Source organism: Stenella coeruleoalba (assembly GCF_951394435.1).
Source record: "Stenella coeruleoalba genome assembly, chromosome: 7".
Lineage (NCBI taxonomy): Eukaryota > Metazoa > Chordata > Mammalia > Artiodactyla > Delphinidae > Stenella > Stenella coeruleoalba.
The window spans coordinates 17,781,978-17,807,822 of record NC_137153.1 but is presented as its reverse complement, the minus strand read 5'-3'; the positions used below and the strand labels follow the sequence as shown (position 1 = coordinate 17,807,822).

Here is a 25,845-nt window from a genome sequence, read left to right as displayed (position 1 = left end):
TACTTTTTCCAAGTGAATGATTTTGAAAGCTATCAAAAGCATTTTTCTATTTTTAAAATTTTCCTTCAAACCAATGTTTCCTTTCAGAATTACAAAATAATTTTAAAATCATGAGTATCCGATGTTAACTGTTAATCCTTAAGTATGTAATTAAAATTTTTGTTCAATACTTGATTAAAAACTATTTCTGAATTTTCTGTCTTTATTCCACAGAATGATAAATAACGCTGATCATCTCTAGAAAAGATATTGATTCACCTCATGTAAAGTATGCTCAGTTCCTTTCCAGTGGTGTAAGTATCTAATTCTTCTCTTAATTTTCATCCTCTCAATTGTTTTAATAAAATTTAAAAATCATTATGATTATGATCCACAAATGACAGCAGGCGTTTGTAGAGCTGAAAGAATTTTTTCATAGTTATGTGGTAAGGAATGAATTTTCAAATCTATCAACTTTCTCTTTTACCATTTCTGTTTCAAGTTTGAAGTCTAACATTAATTTTCAATTGAACATAAAATTACATATAATTTTAAACTGCTTAATAGCCTAGAAATTTGTGAAACAGATGGCTGGTATTAAATACCTTGTGACAAGCAGAATATTGGAAGAATGCTACCTTAATGCTGCCTTTTGTATGCAAACTACTAAACACCTTAGCCATTTTCTTTACCTACTGGGGATGATAATGTAGTTAAGTCTATTAGCTAATGTAGCTGGTAGACTTTCTTTGGAGTCTGGCAAAAAATACAAATTGGATGGTGGTATTATGTAGAGAGTGTTTTTTGTGCTAGGACATGAGCTGTAACCACTAGTTCATATTAAATAGGCCTCTGAATAAAAGTATTCTAGAGTAGATAAAGTATCTATTAGCTCATTAAGTACATCTTTAGAGTCTAGTGCAGAGTGCCTTTAGCGTAAGCATTTTCTAAAATTTGGGTCAACCAATATTTCAATTAAATTCCTTCTGTTTTGGTTGACAGTTCTATAATCCAGTAAGTAGACATTAAGATAGATTTTCCTTGTTATTTAGGTTTTTTGTTAAACTTTTTTCTTCTCTCATTGGCTTTATCATATATCTAAAAGTCTCTGGAATAGGCCAGGTGGTGTGAACTGTAGCCTGAGTTGCTGCTAAGTAGCTGTGTCCTTGGGAAAGGGAAGGCACTGTGTTTGCTTTGGGCCTGAGTTTCCCTTTTTTAAAAAATACAATTTATTTGTTAATGGCTATTTTCTATAGCCATTAGAATGTAATTAAGCATCATGAGGCCAGGAATTTTTGCCTAATTTGTTCCTTGTTGCATCCTCTCTGCCTTGTACATGGTCTGACACATAGGGGTCACTCAATAAGTGTTAGTTGAATGATTTTTGTCTAAATGGTCTCCTGTTCTCTGATTGCACACCTAATTTATATCTCCCTCTGTAAACTTACATGTTTTTATCAACACTAGGATTTTATTTTCCCAAATGTGTATAAGGTGGCTGTAATTTAAAAATCTCAACCTTAATTAGTGGTAATTTAAAAATAGCTATTAAAGTATGATTGTAAATTGAATATAATCTTATTTTTCTCAAAATCTTTTTATTATGAAAAGAACATTTTTATACTATTATCTGTAGTCATAGTCTCTCTTCTCTGCGTTAGTCAGTTCTGCCATTGGTTTGAATTATAGAATCATTTTACCATACTGTGAAGCTCAATCCCCAGCAAATCTTCATTTCTTACTTATTCTCACTCTTGTCATTTTCTTACTTTAAAATTGCCTCTCCTTTGATGGTAATAATAATTGTGTGTGTAATGTGCCATAAATAGTAAGAAGGGCCTTAGTACGTCTTTAGTTGGTTAATATTATGACTGATGCAATAATGTGTTAAATCATCATGGAATAAATACCATGTATGACAAACAAAACTAATACATGACTAGACCATATTTTGCCTAGTCATTCTAGATAAAAAGATAAAGACAGCAGTCAAGCTGAAGAAAATGCTGTGTTATCCAATAAGGTCTTATTATCTGTTGATGATTTACAGGTAAGGTAGTTGTGTCATATTTGCACATATGATTTCAAGATTAATCATTTGTGAATGCTTTAACCTTCATGATTATAGGATTTAGTTTAAGAAAGTATGTTCTGGACCTCGGGCCTTATCCAAGAAGGGTTTACATATCCAAGTGGGGTAAAATTTATTGTAAAATACGTTTACTATTATGGTCTAGTAGTATGGTCTTTTAGAATGTCAGTTTATGAACTGAGGCATAATTCCTGAATTTAATTGTTCTTTTATGCTTCAGACATTGTCTGTGTTGTTACAGTGTCAAAATTCTTCTCACATCATTTTCAATTACTGTTGGCCTGAGTCTGCATTCAGATTAGTAATTTGAAGTGAAAGATGTTCCTTATCCTGTGAACAGTTCTTCTGCTACATAGGAAAATTAATTCAGTTCTTACATGTTATCTTTTTCTGTTATAAAAGAATTGCTGGTATCATGGACTTAGATGACCTTTGTAGGTCATTTTAGCCATAATTTCATGATTATGTGCTTAAACTAGGTGAATTATAAGAAATAAAATTCGAAAATGACAGAATGTGTACCTTGTTTATGTTAATGCCACTGGAATATTGTTCTCAATATCCAAGAAAGCTTCTAATCTTGGCATTTTCTCAGTAAAATATTGTACCTTCAGTGTCATATGCATGATTTGATCCTGCTCATTATGCCACTATCATTCTGCTCTATAGGAGTCATACATTTTATTCTAGCAATTGTAGATCTTTTTACTTAAGGTATATCTTTGTATTAGGGACCTCTCTTGGTGCAAGGCACAGACATCTAATTTAAACAAGGTGAAGCATAAAGGGAAGTTTATGCTCTTACATAACAATATAGCAAGAAGAGCAGGAGTGGACTTCCGTGGTGGTCCAGTGGTTAAGACTCTGCGCTTCCACTGCAGGGGGCATGGGTTCAACCCCTGGTGGGGAAGAAGAGCAGGGATGAGGTAGGGGCTTAGGAATGACTAGAACAAGGGATATGAACACTGTAGAACTTTCCCCTTTGCTCTGCATTTCTTAGTATGCCTGCTTTAGTTTCCTACAAACTAGCTTCTTCTGCATGGTGAGGAATATACCAGACTAACATCTTCCCACAGCTGAGCACAGTTACAGTGACTGTCCATCTTCCTTCTACTCTAACCTGAATATTTTGAGGAGAACAAGGCTTGGTTTCCTTGTGTGCCCACGCTGTTGGCCAGAAGGTAGGGTATTTTGAGTGACATCCCCAAGAACATGTGATTGGAAACAATGAGGCATTCTGTGCAGACAAAATAATAGGTGCCTTCTGTTATATCCTTTTATGACTTTGGATTAAAAATGTTTCCCATAGTCAAGGAATCTGAAATAACATAATATTACATTGCTTCAGATACTGTGGAATCTTTAGTTCTGGTAGTTGTAATATAAGCTTTAGGATGGATACTTTTCAGTTAACAGGTTAAATTCTTGTAATTTATTTTAGTTTTATGCTAATATATACAGAGTGCTGTTCCATACAGAGAGACGTTTGAAGAATTATATACAGAATTCTATCTGCTCTGATATAAATGGGATAGGAAAATATCATAATTGATTTTTTTTGTCTGTATAATAAAACAGTCCTTGAAATCTCGTATCTAAACAAGGTCAGTTTATGGTGAATTTTGAAAGTATGAAGACCTTCAAAGCATGAAGTTAGCAATGGACAACTCCATTTTCAAGAGCAAAGAATAACGTACAGAAACCTGAATTTACCAAATCATTAAGTTAAGAGGTAAATTATTTGGATTACTAAAGGGATTTGGCAGCTACTTTAAAAATTTTTTTTATTTTTTATATTTTTGCGGTACGCGGGCCTTTCACCGCTGTGGCCCCTCCTGCCGCGGAGCACAGGCTCCGGACGCGCAGGCCCAGCGGCCATGGCTCACGGGCCCAGTCGCTCCGCGGCACGCGGGATCCTCCCGGACCAGGGCATGAACCCGCGTCCCCCGCATCGGCAGACGGACCCCGAACCACTGCGCCACCAGGGAAGCCCTTGGCAGCTACTTTTAAAAAGAACTTCCTAGGATTAAGAATTAATGTGTTACTAAGCACTTGATAGAAAGGACCAAGGGCTGAGGGTTAAGATAGAAACTGAAGTGTCAAGTGTCTCTTATAAGCCATTAGGAAAATGTTTACACAGCTTTTTCAACAAATTTTGAATGTAATATACCTACTGAAAAATGTACAAATCAGTAGTGTACAACTTGGTGAATGTTCACAGCTAATGTACCTATGTAATGTAACTAGCATAGAACAGAACATTACCAACACTGCATAGCATTTTAATAATAGAGCATTTGTGTTAATAAGCAGGGTTCTTTTGACATCAGTTAGGAGAAAAAGTAAATGAGTTACTCTGGTTGAAAGTTTTTTTTTTTTTCTCTCTCTCCCAACTAGCTGATGGTATGTTATGGGGGGTGTGGGGGAGGGGGTGGTATATGAAGCTAACAAGAAAATTAGCAGAGTACAGTTGTAATTGCCAAAGATTTAGAATAGCTAATAATTGGCAGCCGTCCAGGTGTCCGAAATAGAATGGCTAAACAAAACTGTGGTATATTCCTACAATGAAGTACTATTCAGTAATAAAAAGGAACAAACTGCTGATACATACAACATTGCAGATGAATCTCAAAAACTTTATACTGAAAGAAGCCTTACACAAAAGAATACATAGAAGTTCCATTTAGATGAGGTTCTGGAACAGACAAAACTAATCTGTCATGGGAAAAAAATCTGAGCAGTGATTGCCTCTGAGGGAAGAGGACAGGGACTGACCAGGAAGGGGCATGAGGGAACTTCCTGGGGTGATGGTAATATTCTGTAACTTCGTAGGGGTTTGAATTTCACAGGTGGATGTACTTCTCAGAACTCATAGATGGTAAACATAAGATTTTCATATTTTATTTTATCTAAATTTTACTTCAAGAGAAAAAATACCTGAACAAATACTGAGCTCTAATTAATGATATACATGTGGAAGTATTTAGGGGGAAGTGTACAGATGTCTGTAACTGATTTTGAAATGCATCAAAAGATGAGATGAATAGAGGGATGGATGCATAAAGGAATGGATGGATATGTAGTAAAGCAAGTAAAATGTTAATGGTAAAATCTAGGTCGTTAGTGTATGGGCATTCACTGTAAATTTATTTCAACTTTTCTCTGTGTTTAAAATTTTACATTATAAAACCTTGAAGGAAAAAAACTAGGCAATCAGGAAAGAATGTAATTGTCATGAAAACAGGACTTTTATGATGAATAGCTTGTCACAAATGAATATTGGAAGAGGGCAAAAGAAAATGTTTATAGGTATAAGGCAGATACTGTGGCCCATGGGCACAAATGACCTGCAGCATGTTATTTTAGGTCCACAAAATGTTTGTTTTTATTTTTAATGAGCCTGTCTCTAAAACTAGAACTGTTTCACAAAAAAATTATAGATTTCTGCCTGCTTATTTTTTTTTTAAACATCTTTATTGGAGTATAATTGCTTTACAATGGTATGTTAGTTTCAGCTTCACAACAAAATGAATCAGTTATATATATACATATGTTCCCATATCTCTTCCCGCTTGCGTCTCCCTCCCTCCCACCCTCCCTATCCCACCCCTCCAGGCGGTCACAAAGCACCGAGCTGATCTCCCTGTGCTATGTGGCTGCTTCCCACTAGCTATCTACCTTACGTTTGGTAGTGTATATATGTCCATGCCTCTTTATCGCTTTGTCACCGTTTACCCTTCCCCCTCCCCATAGCCTCAAGTCCATTCTCTAGTAAGTCTGTGTCTTTATTCCTGTTTCACCCCTAGGTTTTTCATGACATTTTTTTTTTCTTAAATTCCATATATATGTGTTAGCATACGGTATTTGTCTCTCTCTTTCTGACTTACTTCACTCTGTATGACAGACTCTAGGTCTATCCACCTCATTACAAATAGCTCAATTTCGTCTCTTTTTATGGCTGAGTAATATTCCATTGTATATATGTGCCACATCTTCTTTATCCATTCATCCGATGATGGACACTTAGGTTGTTTCCATCTCTGGGCTATTGTAAATAGAGCTGCAATGAACATTTTGGTACATGACTCTTTTTGAATTTTGGTTTTCTCAGGGTATATGCCCAGTAGTGGGATTGCTGGGTCATATGGTAGTTCTATTTGTAGCTTTTTAAGGAACCTCCATACAGTTCTGCATAGTGGCTGTATCAATTTACATTCCCACCAACAGTGTAAGAGGGTTCCCTTTTCTCCACACCCTCTCCAGCATTTATTGTTTCTAGATTTTTTGATGATGGCCATTCTGACTGGTGTGAGATGATATCTCATTGTAGTTTTGATTTGCATTTCTCTAATGATTAATGATGTTGAGCATTCTTTCATGTGTTTGTTGGCAGTCTGTATATCTTCTTTGGAGAAATGTCTATTTAGGTCTTCTGCCCATTTTTGGATTGGGTTGTTTGTTTTTTTGTTATTAAGCTGCATGAGCTGCTTATAAATTTTGGAGATTAATCCTTCGTCAGTTGCTTCATTTGCAAATATTTTCTCCCATTCTGAGGGTTGTCTTTTGGTCTTCTTTATGGTTTCCTTTGCTGTGCAAAAGCTTTTTAAGTTTCATTAGGTCCCATTTGTTTACTTTTGTTTTTATTTCCATTTCTCTAGGAGGTGGGTCAAAAAGGACCTTGCTGTGATTTATGTCATAGAGTGTTCTGCCTATGTTTTCCTCTAAGAGTTTGATAGTTTCTGTCCTTGCATTTAGGTCTTTAATCCATTTTGAGCTTATTTTTGTGTATGGTGTTAGGGAGTGATCTAATCTCATACTTTTACATGTAGCTGTCCAGTTTTCCCAGCACCACTTATTGAATAGGCTGTCCTTTCTCCACTGTACATTTCTGCCTCCTTTGTCAAAGATAAGGTGACCATATGTGCGTGGGTTTATCTCTGGGCTTTCTATCCTGTTCCATTGATCTATATTTCTGTTTTTGTGCCAGTACCATACTGTCTTGATTACTGTAGCTTTGTAGTATAGTCTGAAGTCAGGAAGCCTGATTCCTCCAGCTCCATTTTTCGTTCTCAAGATTGCTTTGGCTATTCGGGGTCTTTTGTGTTTCCATACAAATTGTGAAATTTTTTGTTCTAGTTCTGTGAAAAATGCCAGTGGTAGTTTCATAGGGATTGCATTGAATCTGTAGATTGCTTTGGGTAGTAGAGTCATTTTCACAATGTTGATTCTTCCAATCCAAGAACATGGTATATCTCTCCATCTATTTGTATCATCTTTAATTTCTTTCATCAGTGTCTTATAATTTTCTGCATACAGGTCTTTTGTCTCCTTAGGTAGGTTTATTCCTAGGTATTTTATTCTTTTTGTTGCAATGGTAAATGGGAGTGTTTTCTTGATTTCACTTTCAGATTTTTCATCCTTAGTGTATAGGAATGCCAGAGATTTCTGTGCATTAATTTTGTATCCTGCTACTTTACCAAATTCATTGATTAGCTCTAGTAGTTTTCTGGTAGCATCCTTAGGATTCTGTATGTATAGTATCATGTCATCTGCAAACAGTGACAGCTTTACTTCTTCTTTTCCGATTTGGATTCCTTTTATTTCCTTTTCTTCTCTGATTGCTGTGGCTAAAACTTCCAAAACTATGTTGAATAAGAGTGGTGAGAGTGGGCAACCTTGTCTTGTTCCTGATCTTAGTGGAAATGCTTTCAGTTTTTCACCATTGAGGACGATGTTGGCTGTGGGTTTGTCATATATGGCCTTTATTATGTTGAGGAAAGTTCCCTCTATGCCTACTTTCTGCAGGGTTTTTATCATAAATGGGTGTTGAATTTTGTCAAAAGCTTTCTCTGCATCTATTGAGATGATCATATGGTTTTTCTCCTTCAATTTGTTAATATGGTGTATCACGTTGATTGGTTTGCATATACTGAAGAATCCTTGCATTCCTGCAATAAACCCCACTTGATCATGGTGTATGATCCGTTTAATGTGCTGTTGGATTCTGTTTGCTAGTATTTTGTTGAGGATCTTTGCATCTATATTCATCAGTGATATTGGCCTGTAGTTTTCTTTCTTTGTGACATCCTTGTCTGGTTTTGGTATCAGGGTGATGGTGGCCTCCTAGAATGAGTTGGGGAGTGTTCCTCCCTCTGCTATATTTTGGAAGAGTCTGAGAAGGATAGGTGATAGCTCTTCTCTAAATGTTTGATAGAATTCGCCTGTGAAGCCATCTGGTCCTGGGCTTTTGCTTGTTGGAAGATTTTTAATCACAGTTTCAATTTCAGTGCTTGTGATTGGTCTGTTCATATTTTCTATTTCTTCCTGATTCAGTCTTGGCAGGTTGTGCCTTTCTAAGAATTTGTCCATTTCTTCCAGGTTGTCCATTTTATTGGCATAGAGTTGCTTGTAGTAATCTCTCATGATCTTTTGTATTTCTGCAGTGTCAGTTGTTACTTCTCCTTTTTCATTTCTAATTCTATTGATTTGAGTCTTCTCCCTTTTTTTCTTGATGAGTCTGGCTAATGGTTTATCAATTTTGTTTATCCTTTCAAAGAACCAGCTTTTAGTTTTATTGATCTTTGCTATCGTTTCCTTCATTTCTTTTTCATTTATTTCAGATCTGATTTTTATGATTTCTTTCCTCCTGATAACTTTGGGGTTTTTTTGTTCTTCTTTCTCTAATTGCTTTAGGTGCAAGGTTAGGTTGTTTATTCGAGATGTTTCCTGTTTCTTAAGGTAAGATTGTATTGCTATAAACTTCCCTCTTAGAACTGCTTTTGCTGCATCCCATAGATTTTGAGTCGTCGTGTCTCCATTGTCATTTGTTTCTAGGTATTTTTTGATTTCCTCTTTGATTTCTTCAGTGATCACTTCGTTATTAAGTAGTGTATTGTTTAGCCTCCATGTGTTTGTATTTTTTACAGATCTTCTCCTGTAATTGATATCGAGTCTCATAGTGTTGTGGTCGGAAAAGATACTTGATACAATTTCAATTTTCTTAAATTTACCAAGGCTTGATTTGTGACCCAAGATATGATCTATCCTGGAGAATGTTCCATGAGCACTTGAGAAAAATGTGTATTCTGTTGTTTTTGGATGGAATGTCCTATAAATATCAATTAACTCCATCTCGTTTAATGTATCATTTAAAGCTTGTGTTTCCTTATTTATTTTCATTTTGGATGATCTGTCCATTGGTGAAAGTGGGGTGTTAAAGTCCCCTACTATGAATGTGTTACTGTCAATTTCCCCTTTTATGGTTGTCAGTATTTGCCTTATGTATTGAGGTGCACCTATGTTGGGTGCATAAATATTTACAATTGTTATATCTTCCTCTTGGATCGATCCCTTGATCATTATGTAGTGTCCTTCTTTGTCTCTTCTAATAGTCTTTGTTTTAAAGTCTATTTTGTCTGATATGAGAATTGCTACTCCAGCTTTCTTTTGGTTTCCATTTGCATGAAATACCTTTTTCCATCCCCTTACTTTCAGTCTGTATGTGTCTCTAGGTCTGAAGTGGGTCTCTTGTATACAGCAAATATATGGGTCTTGTTTTTGTATCCATTCGGCCAATCTGTGTCTTTTGGTGGGAGCATTTAGTCCATTTACATTTAAGGTAATTATCGGTATGTGTGTTCCCATTCCCATTTTCTTAATTGTTTTGGGTTTGTTATTGTAGGTCTTTTCCTTTTTGTGTTTCTTGCCTAGAGAAGTTCCTTTAGCAGTTGTTGTAGAGCTGGTTTGGTGGTGCTGAACTTTCTCAGCTTTTGCTTGTCTGTAAAGGTTTTAATTTCTCCATCAAATCTGAATGAGATCCTTGCTGGGTAGAGTAATCTTGGTTGCAGGTTTTTCTCCTTCAACACTTTCAATATGTCCTGCCACTCCCTTCTGGCTTGCAGAGTTTCTGCTGAAAGATCAGCTGTTAACCTTATGGGGATTCCCTTGTGTGTTATTTGTTGTTTTTCCCTTGCTGCTTTTAATATGTGTTCTTTGTATTTAATTTTTGACAGTTTGATTAATATGTGTCTTGGCGTATTTCTCCTTGGATTTATCCTGTATGGGACTCTCTGTGCTTCCTGGACTTGATTAACTATTTCCTTTCCCATATTAGGGAAGTTTTCAACTATAATCTCTTCAAATATTTTCTCAGTCCCTTTCTTTTTCTCTTCTTCTTCTGGAACCCCTATAATTCGAATGTTGGTGCGTTTAATGTTGTCCCAGAGGTCTCTGAGACTGTCCTCGGTTCTTTTCATTCTTTTTTCTTTATTCTGCTCTGCAGTAGTTATTTCCACTATTTTATCTTCCAGGTCACTTATCCGTTCTTCTGCCTCAGTTATTCTGCTATTGAGCCCATCTAGAGTACTTTTAATTTCATTTATTGTGTTGTTCATCATTGCTTGTTTCATCTTTAGTTCTTCTAGGTCCTTGTTAACTGATTCTTGCATTTTGTCCATTCTATTGTCCATTCTATCTCCAAGATTTTGGATCAACCTTACTATCATTATTCTGAATTCTTTTTCAGGTAGACTGCCTATTTCCTCTTCATTTGTTAGGTCTGGTGGGTTTTTATCTTGCTCCTTCATCTGCTGTGTGTTTTTCTGTCTTTTCATTTTGCTTATCTTACTGTGTTTGGGGTCTCCTTTTTTGCAGGCTGAAGGTTCGTAGTTCCTGTTGTTTTTTGTGTCTGTCCCCAGTGGCTAAGGTAGGTTCAGTGGGTTGTGTAGGCTTCCTGGTGGAGGGTACTAGTGCCTGTGTTCTGGTGGATGAGGCTGGATCTTGTCTTTCTGGTGGGCAGGTCCACGTCTGGTGGTGTGTTTTGGGGTGTCTGTAGACTTATTATGATTTTGGGCAGCCTCTCTGCTAATGGGTGGGGTTGTGTTCCTGTCTTGCTAGTTGTTTGGCATAGGATGTCCAGCACTGTAGCTTGCTGGTCGTTGAGTGAAGCTGGGTGCTGGCGTTGAGATGGAGATCTCTCGGAGATTTTTGCTGTTTGATATTATGTGCAGCTGGGAGGCCTCTTGTGGACCAGTGTCCTGAAGTTGGCTCTCCCACCTCAGAGGCACAGCACTGACTCCTGGCTGCAGCACCAAGAGCCTTTCATCCACAGGGCTCCTTAATTTGGGATGATTCGTTGTCTATTCAGGTATTCCACAGATGCAGGGTATATCAAGTTGATTGTAGAGCTTTAATCCGCTGCTCCTGAGGCTGCTGGGAGAGATTTCCCTTTCTCTTCTTTGTTCTCACAGTTCCCAGGGGCTCAGCTTTGGATTTGGCCCCGCCTGTGCGTGTCGGTCGCCGGAGGGCGTCTGTTCTTTGCTCAGACAGGACGGGGTTAAAGGAGCCGCTGATTCGGAGGCTCTGGCTCACTCAGGCCGGGGGGTAGGGAGGGTCACGGAGTGTGGGGCAGGCCTGCGGCGGCAGAGGCCAGCGTGACTTTGCAGCCTGAGGCGCGCCGTGCGTTCTCCCGGGGGAGTTGTCCCTGGATCCCGGGACCCTGGCAGTGGCGGGCTGCACAGGCTCCCCGGAAGGGCGTGTGGCTAGCGACCTGTGTTCGCACACAGGCCTCCTGGTGGCGGCAGCAGCGGCCTTAGCGTCTCATATCTGTCTCTGGGCTCCGCACTTTTAGCCGCGGCTCGCGCCCGTCCCTGGAGCTCTCTCAAGCAGCGTTCTTAATCCCCTCTCCTCGTGCACCAGGAAACAAAGAGGGACGTAAAAGTCTCTTGCCTCTTCGGCAGGTCCAGACTTTTCCCCGGACTCTCTCCCGGCCAGCCGCGGTGCACTAACGCCCTGCAGGCTGTGTTCACGCCGCCAACCTCAGTCCTCTGCCGGAGCTCCGACAAAAGCCGGAGCCTCAGCTCCCAGTCCCGCCCGCCCCGGCGGGCGAGCAGACAAGCCTCTCGGCTGGTGAGTTCCGGTCGGCCCGATCCTCTGCGCTGGAATCTGCCCGGTTTGCCCTCCGCACCCCTGTTGTTGTGCTCTCCTCCGCGGCTCCCAAGCTCCCCCACTCCGCCTGCCGAAGTCTCCACCCGCGAAGGGGCTTCCTAGTGTGTGGACACTTTTCCGCCTTCACAGCTCTCTCCCGCTGGTGCAGGACCCATCCCTATCCTTCCGTCTCTGTTTAGTTTTTTCTTTTGCCCTAACCAGGTACGTGGGGGGTTCCTTGCCTTTTGGGAGGTCTGAGGTCTTCTGCCAGCGTTCAGTAGGTGCTCCGCAGGAGTTGTTCCACGCGTAGATGTATTTCTGGTGTATCTGTGGGGAGGAAGGTGATCTCCGCGTCTTACTCTTCCGCCATCTTCTGCCTGCTTATTTTAATTTTATTTATTTTAAAATTTTGTTTATTTATTTTTGCCTGCGTTGGGTTCTCTCTAGTTGCTGCCAGTGGGGCTACTCTTTGTTGTGGTGCGCGGGCTCTAGGCACGCGGGCTTCAGTAATTGTGGCATGTGGGCTCTACAGCACAGGTTCAGTAGTTGTGGCGCACGGGCTCATTTGCTCCGCGGCATGTGGGATCTTCCCGGACCAGGGATCGAACCTGTATCCTCTGCATTGGGAGGCGGATTCTCAACTGCTGCGCCACCAGGGAAGTCCCGCCTGCTATTTTTAAAAGGACTTAGAAGACAAAGCAGTCATTGCAATAGAATAGAGACTCCAAAGGTAGATACAGATTTTTGTGGAAATTTTGTATATGATAAAGGTGGCATTTCAGACCAGAGGAGAAGAGATGTATTACTCAGTAAAGCATATTGGACAAATGAGCTATCCATTTGGGAAAAGATAAAGCTCAAATCCTTTCACACTCATTAGGTAAATATAAATTCTAGATGGAGCAAAGATCTTAAATATAAAAAACTGTTACTAGAACCACTAGTCCATCAGTAGGTTTTATCTAAGTGGTTTAGGAGATTTAAAAAAGGACAAAAGCCTGTGTCCCATATCATTTGATTCCAGTAAGTCCTGCCATATATTGGAAAGCAGAATGATGCATGCTTTTGGAGTCAGTAAGGTTTAAATCTTTTCTGTGTCTTAATCAGACTTGTTTGCAAGCTACAAAAGCATTGTGAGCCTTAGTTTCCTCAACAATCAATCAATCAATGTAAAACTTAAAAGAAAAACTACAGAGGGTTGTCGTCAGGAACTGAGATTATATTACCTGAAACTCTTGCCCAATGCCTGCCTAGAGTGCATGTTCAATAAATTTTTAGTATAGAGGGATAGAGAAATAGATCTCCAACAGCTTAGGGGAACTGGCCCAGAGCAGAAATTTACCTGGAAAGGATGAGAAAATTCTTTGACATTTATTTCCATCAGCAGGCACTTACTGAGAGCCTGCTGCATGCCATGCAACCTATTTGGCACTAGAACTATAAAAATAAAAATAGAAGAAATTCCCACTTAAAAAAATCTTAAGAAAGTCAGGTTTTATAAGAAAGGAATTCAAGTAGTGAGAATTTTTATGATATTTGACAGCTCCCTTGAACTTAATATTGTTATTGACTCTGAGACATTTTCTGGTGTGCTACAGTATCTTGTGTTAGTTAAAGGAAGCATAATGGAGAAGCAATTTCCTAAGAAAAATGAATAGTTCAGTTTGGCCACCACCACGAAAGATCCATTTCTTGGGATAACTATTAAGAGAGAATACATTACAGAGATGAAATACTCATGAAATTGCAAAGTGGTGGGTAAAATGGTGCTTGATAAATTTTTTTGTGTGCCTCTCTTACTTTTCCATTTAAATATTCTTGCTGGTTATTAGTATTTCCTTGGGCTAAGCTTACCAAACTGTTTGTCTACAGTAAATGAAATCACAGAGTTCCTAGGTCAGTTTTGCTGATAAAACAAAATATTCCTGTTATTATAATATGATAATAATAATGTCTTAATCATTTTCAGTAAAGAAGTTGATATAGAAATATTTTATCTTCTGTGCATTCTCAATACATAATGATATATTCTTTGGTAGATATTGTAAATAAAGGAACTTTAAAAAAATTTTTTTTGTTTTAGTTTGCTGGAAACCATGTCTCACTATACAGATGAACCCAGATTTACCATAGAGCAGATAGATCTGCTTCAGCGCCTTCGACGTACTGGAATGACTAAACATGAAATTCTCCATGCCTTGGAAACTTTGGACCGTCTTGATCAAGAGCATAGCGACAAGTTTGGAAGAAGGTCCAGCTACGGAGGAAGTTCATATGGGAATACTACCAACAATGTTCCAGCATCTTCCTCTACAGCTACAGCTTCCACACAGACCCAGCATTCTGGAATGTCCCCATCACCTAGCAACAGTTATGATACCTCCCCACAGCCTTGTACTACCAATCAGAATGGGAGGGAGAATAACGAGCGATTATCCACATCCAATGGAAAGATGTCACCAACTCGCTACCATGCAAACAGCATGGGTCAGAGGTCATACAGTTTTGAAGCCTCAGAAGAGGACCTAGATGTAGATGATAAAGTAGAGGAATTAATGAGGTTAGTTCCTTTCTTATTCAGAGTCCTCCAAATGTTTATATTCTTAAGACTGATTTTGAGTAATGAAGCTGTATTTCAGCTCTTTACCTATAAGAACTGTGATGTCCCCTCCTCCTTTAGTGATAAAGAAAAAAATTAAAATTTTTATGTTTTTAATTCAAAAACATTTAATTTTCTTCTCTACTTAAGTTCTTTCTCTTTGCTGCTTGATAAGTCTTTTCCATCCTCTCTGTTATCAAAGCAAAGGTTAGCCTTCTCTTTATGGCTCTAATCACTAACATCTGAATTTTCTGCATTTCTAACAAACACATTATAATCCTTAAATCCATTGTAAGTACTTGTTCTGATAGGATGACTTTATCATGATACGTATACTCTTAATTTTTCCCTCCAACATGCCAATCAACAAAATAATTTTGAGCATCTATTTAAAAAGCAATGTTCTTAAGCAGAAAAATAGACATGGTTTCTACCCCTAAGAAGCTAAAGTTCTAATTTTAGCAATAGATGCCATACACACACACACACACGCACGCACGCACACACAAATTTAATGTTATCTATTACAAAATAAGTGTAAACACTTAGAGTTTGAAACACTGAGAAAAGTCGAGTTTCAACAGAGGTGATTAGGAGAGGCTTCACCCTGGACCTGGGACATTTTGAGGGCAGCACTGATGTGCTTTCCATTGTTGTGTCTCCAGGATCTAGAACTGTCCTTAGCACATGTTAAGGGCTTAATATGTCAATTGAATGGAGGAATTTGAGCTAAGCTTTAAAGGATAGCTTCTGTTTTAAAATATAGGAGCTTTATTTAAAGTTAAGGGAATGGTAACAGGTAGAAAAGGCAAGACATGATTAGTCTTATAAAAACTGCAGATTGGCTAGATATGGTAATAAGAATAGTATATTAAGAGGCAGTACAGATTTGGGGAAGATTTGAATTCCATATACATAATTTATGTTTAACTTGGTGGAAATTAAAGGAGTTCTTACAGGTCTGTAGGAAAGAGTTGATAAAAGCATTGTTTTCAGTAGATTATCGCTACTGTAGTAGGGAGGAGAGCCTGCAGGTAGATTAGTTACAGTATATATGAAAGAAACCGTAGCAGTAATTTGTGAAATAAAATTATAACCTATAATTATGAGTTGTAGTTCTTCTGTAAGACTTTAGGACTTGAAGATAGTATAATGGTGACTTAATACTGCCATATGGAACATCTATCCTATAGTACCACAAAGGTAAAATATCTTTTGAACAAACTGTCCTGAATTTATTTTTAGGGTGGAACTGCCATATAGGGAGTTCTGGGCTAAATGGACTATTGTATCTATTGTGTCAGCCAAAAAGTTCGTTTGGTTAATGAATATGTTGTTCAATAAAGTTTTTGGTGGAAATGAAAAATGTCTTTTATTTTTACTTAAAACCAAATGAACTTTTTGGCCAATCCAATAGATTTCAACGTAATTCCTGTAATGAATAGTTTCATAGAGCAGCTACAGGACCCTATTATTTAAGCTTTGTGAAACTTAAAAATATAAAAGATCAGCTTGGCTTTTAATTCATTTTCACTTGCTTAAACAGCTGGCCAAAGTTTAGATGTTCCTTTTGAAATTAACATCTATATCACTGTCAAGATTAAGAGAGAGGACCATTTGGGCAAATAGAAGTTACTTTAGTAGTTAAAATGTAAGAAGGTTAGCTTTTAATTATGCTAGTAGAGTGGGTATCAACAATAAAATTTGTTAGAATGCTAGCCTGATTTTTGTTGTTGTTGCTGTCGTTAATCAGTTTTAATGAGCTTTAAAAACAATAGTTAGTTCCCAAATGTGTGTTAGCCTAACAAGAAATTTGGGACAAAAGTCCCTGGAAGATTGTCCAGAGTCTAAAACTTGACTATAACGATCTAAAAAATTGACTATTAACTCTAAGGTTATCATAGTGTTGTAGTTCAACTGTGTCCTCAAAATAAACAGAAAACCTATTTAGCCAGGACTAGGGTTTGTAGTTAAATCCAGCAATTACACACATTCAAGTGTCATCATTAGATATATATGTGTTTATAATTGTTATCAGTATTTAATTTACATACATCCTACCTTGTTGCATAGGTAGGATACTTTATGGCTTCTTTCTTAGAACTGCTCCTGTGGTGTCCTCTACTCATGTAGTGGTCTCGTTGAACCTTCTGGCTCTGTGGTCCTCTGCCATTGTGCCCTCACCCACATCTGCACTCTAACTTTGTGCCCACCTCTTGTTTTTCTCAAGTTTACAAATAGTACCAATCCTTAGGTTTGAGGGAGAAGTTGATTACATGACTGGTTTCACTTTTAATCATTACAACCATGCTGTGTGTGAGGTAGAGCAGAGAAATTGAGATTCACAAAAATTAAGTAATTGACCCAAGAAAACTTAAATATTAAGTGGCAGAGCTGAATGCTAACCCATGTCTTTATTACCAGTGTGTCTGTCGCTGGTATCTGTTGCCTCTGTAAATAAATTTTTCATGTGTGTAGATTTCAGTAAAATTTTAGGAATGGTGGTTAATGTAACTTAAGACAAAGTGTGAAAGCCATAATGGACTTATCCCCCACTCTTCCCCCACGTGATATTTGCCACGTCAAATCAATCACTTACTAGCCTAATGAGTTTTTATTTGGTAGAATGTTAGAGAAAGTTTTGGTAGTGAATCTTTCTGAGTACCCTGTGCCCACATAGGGCTACACTGCCCTTTGCCCACTCAACACTGTGGTGATATAGTGGGTTGGATTTGGTGGTCTCTAGGTGGGGAGAATGGATCCTTGAATGCCTTCCTGCCTCCTTTTCTACATGTGTCATATGTAATTCACCTCTTGTATGCTTACATTCCCCAACCTCCAGAGCACTCAGCCGTATGATAGAGCTTTCAAATTTCATAATCCACTGGGTCCACGAACTTAACTCCTAATAATTTCAAGGTATACAAAGGAGGCTTTTTTTTTTTTTTTTTGTAAAACTTGATTAATTTGTAACTGTATACCTGATTAGCTTGTTAAGAATCAGAAAGAGAGTAAATGCTACTTTTTCCATTTTTGGATTGATCAGGGTTAAAAAAAAATGAAAGGGAAACTAGAATATGAATTCTCAGCAAATTGTTGAATATAACATTTTAGGAAGGATTTTAAAGCCAGGAGCTAGAATAAAGCCCGATTTTCCATGTTAATATTTTTTAAAAGCATCTGTTAATATATATGTTTATATATAGGTGTATATGTACATCTGCTAATATAATAGTGTGTACCTATTAAAGTGTATCTGTCCTATTGTGTATATATAAAATAACAATTGAAATGAAGCTTAATCAGAATTAATAAACAATGTCATATAAAAGATATTATTCCTAACTACCCACGTACTAAATTTTCATGAGTGTTTAGTATGTTATCTAGGATCCTGAGACTTTCTTCTGAGTTGGTTATCCATATGCCTAGTAATAGCTTATTTACTTGTGTAGGTAGGGATTTATGTTCTATAAGACATAATAATCAGTTACCATGTTGTTTACACAGATAGAATAGCTTTTGTTTTAACATTATCTTTTAAAATTCTAAATTATGCTTTATCTCCATGAGTAGAAGTTAAAGTAAAAAGGTTTTTATTCATATGTGAAAGCATTTGTGTGTAATTATATTTTCCCACCTGTGAAATAGTCTGTCTTGGTAGGTATTGCTCCATCTCTGGAAGTCTTTGAGATAGATGTCTACTTTAAAGGGTCCTACAGAATGTGTAGTGTATATCAACTAAGAGAATATGGAAGATCTTAAAGCGTACCACTTTTAAACATTCAGTCTTTAATAGCCTTTGTTCCAGAAAAGGAAGTATTACCGTTTTGAGCTAGTATACATAACTCTCTTCCATTCTGTTTTGGGAAGCTTAAACATATTTGATATTAAGAATTTAGAGCTGTTTTATAAATTATCTAGATCAGGTTTTCCATTTTACAACCTTTTATCTTCAACTACAGATTTGTTCATTCATGGAACAAATTAAGCTCTATTATATGCAAACCCCATGATGAATAAGACACAGTCTTTGTGCTAAAGGACTTTGTAGGCTAGTAGGAGAGATAAGACCAGATCAGGAGCAACTATAATACAGAATAACATGTAATATATTCGCATGTGAGTAGTATAAACAAAATGGTAAAGTTAGTTATTGGAAGAAAAGATCTTTTTTAGCTCTGAGGATCAGGGAGAACGTCTCTGAATAGGTGGCAATTATTATTATTTTAAGATGTCTTTAAAAAGGGTAATTTCACGAAGAGGCATTACTGAGTGTATGTAAGTGGTTAGATACAAATAGAGTGGTAGCTTATCTTGGAAATAAACTGTAGAGTCAAAGAAAGATCAGCCTACACTTCACTTTTATTCCATAAGGCTGGAGGAGTAGAAATCATGAGAAGTGTGAGATTTTATAAGATAAGGGAGGAAAAGTGGATTCATTCTCCTTAAAGATGCCAAATTTTAGATGAAGAGAGGAAGTAAGGAATAGATGAAAGAGTTAAATTTGGAGTCAATGAAGGAGTTTTCACACCAGGAAATTGGTGACTTCACAGGGTACAGTGTGGACAACATTAGGAGAGGCAGGTCGTTAAAGAAGGTGGAATGAGTGAGGGGGAATATGTGAAAGTTTAAAGAACAAATTTAACCCAGTAGAATGGAAGTTTTTGAAATACATAAGAGAACTGGACACAGTGAAAGTTAAATGCTGTTACTATTTGAAAATACCTAGTGTAACCAACCAAATGACACAACACTTGTATCTAAATTGACTGTATAGAAGTCTTTTCATGGTGCTTTAAAATACCCAATGCAGATGTTTACTTCAGTCTTACATACTTAGAGCAGATCGTCTGTTTATTCTTTTCCTGGGATTCTTTCCAGGGTATTATAAAATAATAGTCATTGTTTATGTAGTGCTTTTACAGTTTCAAAAAGTTTTACATTGAAGAATTTAAAAATTTTTTATACTATATACACACACACATTTGATATTAAACTTTGTTTAAATTTAATTTCACTGCTTGGAGAAAAATCTTAAAAGGCTTGTGGTGGGGGGTATTAATGTTCTCATTTTACCAGATGATGCAACCAGCTTTATTAAATGACTTGCCCAAGCACACTCTTATCTTCTTTTATGTTTTTCTTCAACTTGAAAAAGCTTCTCTCTGGTAAAGCAGTTGAGTAAAGCGGTTTTTTTGGTTTTTTTAAAACTCATTGTGGGTGCTTAGAAACTTGCCAAGGATCTAAAAATATAGTCTCTGAGAGAGGGTAAGTGAACTGCTGCTCTGTTGCAGACTTTTTGGGGTTCCTTCTGTCTTGCTGCAGTCCTTGGTAATATCATACTGCAGGGCTGTGAATAATTCACAAACCGGATATGCCCTACTGGAATATTGCGTGTTATCTCCTCTTTGTGACTTAGTCTCTAGGTGAAATTGATTTTAAATAAATTGATTTAAATTCCAATTTAAATCAGTAATCAAGAAAATACCATTTAATCATTTTCCCCACAGAAGCACATTTTTATTTAACCTTAATAGATAGTCTCTTAAACTCAGTTTTCATTTTCCTAGAGGGACATTCTGTACATTGAAATGCAATGCTTTATTTAAATTTTTTCAGGTTAATTTTGCATCTGTATCAGAAACCAAATGATTTGGTTGTTTTATTTACATAAGCCAATTGAAATAGATACTGCTGAAGTTTATCTTGCTCTACTGATTGTTGATGGATATTTGACAGCCATATGATAATGTAGACAGTTATTTTGTTTGACATTAAAATGTATTTCTTTGTGCCTTTTTCTTTCAGATACATAATTTTTAAATGAGAATGATACTTTTCAAAGAATCAAATATAAATAAGCATTGTGGAAGGAATCTAGGGAGTATCTAGATCAGTATGAGAATTTTCAAATATTGGATTAGGCAGTGGCCTCTTTCTTTTCTTTCTTTGGGAATCTTTTTGATTAGGATTTCCAGCCAGTAGATGAGGAGTAGACTGGAGCTCCAGGTTGGAAGCTGTCCCTACTATCACTTCTCTGCTCTTTTCCAGAATTCCTCAAAGGGAGCATGGAATTCACCAACAGAGTGTACAGCTCCTCCTCAGCAAAGGACTGCAAATCTGCTCTGAGTGAATCACAGCTGATTCTTAGGGGATAGGATACTTTCTTTCCTTGTTCCAAATAATCTGTAGAGAGACTTGAGCTCCTATAAGGAGTCTGTGGATCATTCACAAAATGATTTGTAAAGATGTCATGATCCCTTTGTCTCAGATCAGGGGTTCACAAACTTTTTCTGTAAAGGGTTAGATGGAAAACATTTTAGACTTCGTGGCCAAGAGGCAAAGTCGATATAATATAGATACTTACATACAAGAGAGAAAGCAAATGGTCACAAATTTTTATTTATAAAATTCAATATAGAATAATTAATAATTGAATACAATTTTTAAAATACAGGCCTACTAATGAGAAGAATGGAATTTTTTGGTGGGGAGAGGATAATATTTTGCTTACTTCATGTTCAAAGTTAGTATTCCCTGTCCTCAAATTGATTGTGAATGTTCATCTATGAAAACTATTCTTAGCTCATAGGTTGTATAAAAACAGGTGGGAGGCCAGATTAGTCCATGGGCCATAGTTGTTGACCCCCTGTGTTAGACCATAAATTGCCACTCTTCTGTTACTTTTGAGCTTGAATGAAATTCCATTTATGTAATACTTTTGAACATTCAAAGAGAAATTGGTCTTTAAGGCTTTAAGTATAATTTTTACTGAAGTATTCTATTTGTTCTGGTGGAGAAACAGAAGTCTTGCCATTCATTGTCATTCTAGTGAATGTCTAGTCTTTTGAGAATTTGTTGACTTTTTAAATAAGTAAAAATTTATAAGGCATCTAGTGAAGGAAAAATTAGGTTTATAATATGTAATCCCAAGGACACAAAATATAGTGTAGTTTTAAGTATTAAGCATTCTGTATATTACATGTACTAGGAAATTAATGTCTCTTTTATATTAAAATTTTATATTCAACCCATCCTGCTTAAAATTTTTTTGGTTTATTCAGGACAAAGAAGGCGAATTAAAAGGCAGAGCCTTCTTAAAATGGCTAATAATTTAGCAGTTGTGAGAATGATGATTTCTATTCCTTTAACAAAGGTTTTCAAATGAACTGAACATTATTTATGCGGTTGCATAGTTAACATGCGAAACCACAATCTACTCACAACTGATTTTTGTTGTTGTTGTTGCTTTTTATTTTTCTAGGATTTCTGTCTGTGTAAGATATATTCATTACCCAGTAATGAAACTTTGTATATACCATATGGCAGCCTTGTTCCTAATGTGAATTATAAACAGCATGCGATTAACCGTCCTCTGGTATGAGACTTATATCTACTGTGGTATTCACTAAAGCGTCTGTCTGATGGTGTGATGTTTTAGGACTTGAATATTTGGTGTTTCTTGGTTTGTTTTAATTTCATATTTTCACACAAGCTTGGTCTGTTTACCTTTATTTTTGTGTCCTTTCTTTCTGTGTTCTCCCCACCTCTCTGCTTCACCTTTCTTAGCAAAGATGAGGATTTCTACCTTCAACATACATTGTTGGTCTTGTCTTCTGTTTTTGTTAGGAGGGACAGCAGTGTGATAAAAGAGGAAATCAAAGCCTTTCTTGCCAATCGGAGGATTTCCCAAGCAGTTGTTGCACAGGTAACAGGTAAGAGCTGAAGAGCCCTTTATTCTGGAATCTTGTCTAGTCTCTGCCTTCTGGTGCAGATGTTGGAATATTGCTTGCATTTCTGCATTGCAGTGCAGATCTGTCAGCTTAGGCATAATAATGTATGCCTGTGATTTAAAACCCATTGTCTCCGACATCTTGGAACTTCTCCAGTGACTTTTTTTTTTTTTACTTGTGCTAGTAAATTTTACAGCATTTGTAATAAGCATAAAATTCCCTATTTTATGGCTAAAAAAGGATTCTCTGGTTTTCTTGTAATTGTGACAGAGCTTATGACACATGCACATCCAACTGCTATCTACATTTCATATTTTTAAAAGCTTCACAGTCCTCCAAATCCAATCCCTGATTTTACCAATTAAAAAATGATTCATGAGAGTAAAGGAAGTTGTGTTTTTTCAACCACTTTTCTATATGTGAAAGCTTTCCTCAAAGCATTACTGAGAAGATAAGAATTACCAGTGTCTTCTCTTTGTTTTTTATATCCCATCCCATTACCCACCCCACCGCAGCCCCATCCTGAGTATGTGGTGTATATGTGTCATTCTCTATTCAGATTGCATTTTTTATGGAGTTCTTGAATTTTGGGGTAGCATGTGTTTTCTTTGTTGGTCTGTAGTCTTCCTTTCTTGGATATCAATGATTTATAAGACCTTAATAAAATCAACTATGTCTTAGTCATGAGAGGAACCAGAAACTCTTTCAACTACATGTTGTAGTTGATACATTGTTGTGTGTTGTACATTGATGGATATGAAAATTAATTTGTTCCTCCCCTTCCTTTTTTTAACATGCCACTAGCAGCTCTGTGACTTCGGGCTTTTTAGCCTCTGCACCTCAGTTTCTTACTTCTACAATGATATAGTTGGATCTGATCTTTAACAGTACCTTCCAATTTTAAGATACTATTTCTGTTCTCTAGACATTGATACATATTGAAGCTCATTTACCTAAACGGTTGTTATTGACCATTTATTTGGTTAAAAATGAAACTTGAGATTTCAGAAGTCTTAAATTTCACCCCAAGAATCTAAGGTCAGCCAATTTTAATATGTGTGTAACATATTACACTAGTAATGTATTTTTATAAATGACACTTCCGTTCGTGGTAAAAAAAAAAAAATTAATTAAAGGCATGTCCCTTCGCCTAGAAATCTTAAACAAAAGGACAGTGTGTGAATTTAATTTTTATAATCTTCAGTTGTTTTTCAGTAGGATATTTAAAATAAATTGTTACCTTTATCTTCAAGGATTAAGGCATGGTGCTAAGGGCATTGTAAGGGCAAGTTAAGTGGGTTTTACCAAAACCCACTGATGTGCACTATGGAAAGATGGAGCGTTGTCTTTCAGGACTTTTATTTCAGCCCCCAAGATTAGTAGCAATAGTATCTTCTAGCTTGTCAACCTCAAAAAAAAAAAGACAAAATCGTACTGTTATAGACAGCATTATAAAGTTGATTTTGCCCAAGTGGAAATATTTCTGAATGTCTTGAATACCCTGAATCTTGAATCATCTTGGACTTTTTAAATAATATCTTTTGAAACCCATCAGACGTTGATGCAAATTATAATAAAATACCTTTAAAAGGAATTTCTTAGCCATATCTAAAGCATTAGTTATACCATTCATCAAATCCTGCCTTTTCGGGGTTTTTGTTTGTCTGTTTGTTTTGTTTTTTCTATTCAATATTTTTCCTTAAGTTTTTTTAAAACTTATTTTATACTGGAGTATAGCCAATTAACAATGTTGTGATAGTTTCAGGTGTACAGCAAAGGGACTCAGCCATACATATACATGTATCCATTCTCCCCACTACTGCCTTTTGGAAAGGGAAATTAAAAGATGTTTTAGCATCTTGCTACTCAAAATGTAGTCCATGGGACAGCAATATTGGAAGCTTATTAGAAATGTAAAGATACAGAGTATCATGCTATACCTACTGAATCAGAATTTACATTTTAACCAGATCTCCAGGTGATCTGGGTGTGAGAAGTGCACTTCTAGGAGACTGGTAAGCTTTCCTGATGCTAATTTCAATGGATTGGCACTGTTTAACATTGCCCCAGTCAGTGACAGTCATCATGATGCCATCTCCTGTTTTTGAAAGCAAGAGTTGAAATTTTTACACAGGTATTATCTGTTATAACACATGGACTTTTCTTTTGCCACTGTAATCATAAGATTTGGTACTGTTAAAACTTCTTGCCCCCATTTCTGCCTCACCCCAACTTATTCTTCCTCCTCGTCATTCCTAGTCCAAAAGCTGGTTCATTTCCCCTTGATCAGATATCTTTAATGGTTCTCCATTGTCTAGAAAATGAAACGCTTCATAATCTACTCCAGCCTTCTCTTTATATCCTTCTCCTTTTCAGTATAATCCCTAGCTGGATTCAGCTATGTGCCATTTGTAGTATTCTGGTCACCTGGATGCTAATAAGTCGTTGATTGTGCCTAGGACACCTTCACCTCCTCACCTTGGTCTTATCAATTCCTGTTTATCAACATTACCTCAGTTATTATCCTCATTGTGACTTCTTTGATCACTTTAGCCCATGTAGACCTCTCTTTTTTCTGAAATTAATACACTTAGTTTACCACCCTGAGATATTAAACCTCATTTCAGTTCTGCATTTTATAGTAGTATTCTTTAAAAGCAGAGATCTTTCTTAGACATGCTCAAAGAGTCTAGCATTGCACATACTCTCTGAAGATCTCATGTTTACCTAGAAAGGGAGTATTGGTGAAGCTAACACAAGCTACACATGTGAAAATTTATCCAGTATGACTTTGTCCAGTGGTGTTCCTCCTCTAGAAATATTAATTTGCTCAACAAATGCAGCATTAATTCCTGCCCTTAAGAAATTTGTATTTTTCTTTTATCTACTTTAATTCAATTATTTACATAAGGCAGGGGAATGAGGATGATTTATAACCAGATTGGTTCATTGTCCCTTTGGTCAACTAACTGAATTCATGTATTTCTCATGTATTACTGTGTTACATTTTCACCCAGCCTGTCTAGCCATCAAACTAAACGCAGGGGCAGTGCTTTTCATTCCAGAAAAGACATCCGGCTAGAGAATGGTGAGTTAGTGAGAATCAGTTTGAAGCTTGGCCCTCATAACTGGCCCACCTGAGATAGAGTGGCCCGAGTGAGGAAGCCTTCCAGGTGCCCAGGGCTCACTCCTTGGGGTACCTGATTAATATATAGGCACATTTTTCTGTCTAAACAAATTAATCAAGTGTATCTTAAAAGAATGTGTACCTGGTGAAATCTACCACAAAATAAAGTTTAGGATATGGTGCTCTGGAATCTGTCCTGTATTGGAGTCTCTTAAAGTCAGTTAAGTTTAACTATATTATGTGAAATAATGAAATAAATCAACCTTGGGATAAAAATGAGAACGAGTGGTGCATAACAAAAGGAAATGCTAAATAAAAATGTGTAGTGAGGTGCAAAATTATAACACATGGGCTTGTTCCAGAAACAAAATACAGAGGCTTCTTTTTA

General features: G+C 36.9%; 1 protein-coding gene across 9 annotated transcripts in view; it reads left to right on the top strand.

Moving 5' to 3' along the window:
* The window catches only part of HMBOX1 (homeobox containing 1), a 184,993-nt gene that overhangs the window by 83,410 nt on the left and 75,738 nt on the right, over positions 1 to 25,845 (top strand). For all 9 annotated transcript variants that reach the window (XM_079925777.1, XM_079925774.1, XM_079925776.1 and 6 more), the window contains exons 2-4: positions 214 to 293; positions 14,079 to 14,555; positions 22,227 to 22,312. In XM_079925777.1, the coding sequence (XP_079781903.1) occupies positions 271 to 293; positions 14,079 to 14,555; positions 22,227 to 22,312 (586 nt within the window). In that variant the 5' untranslated portion in view covers positions 214 to 270. The remainder of the gene's footprint in view (positions 1 to 213; positions 294 to 14,078; positions 14,556 to 22,226; positions 22,313 to 25,845) is intronic.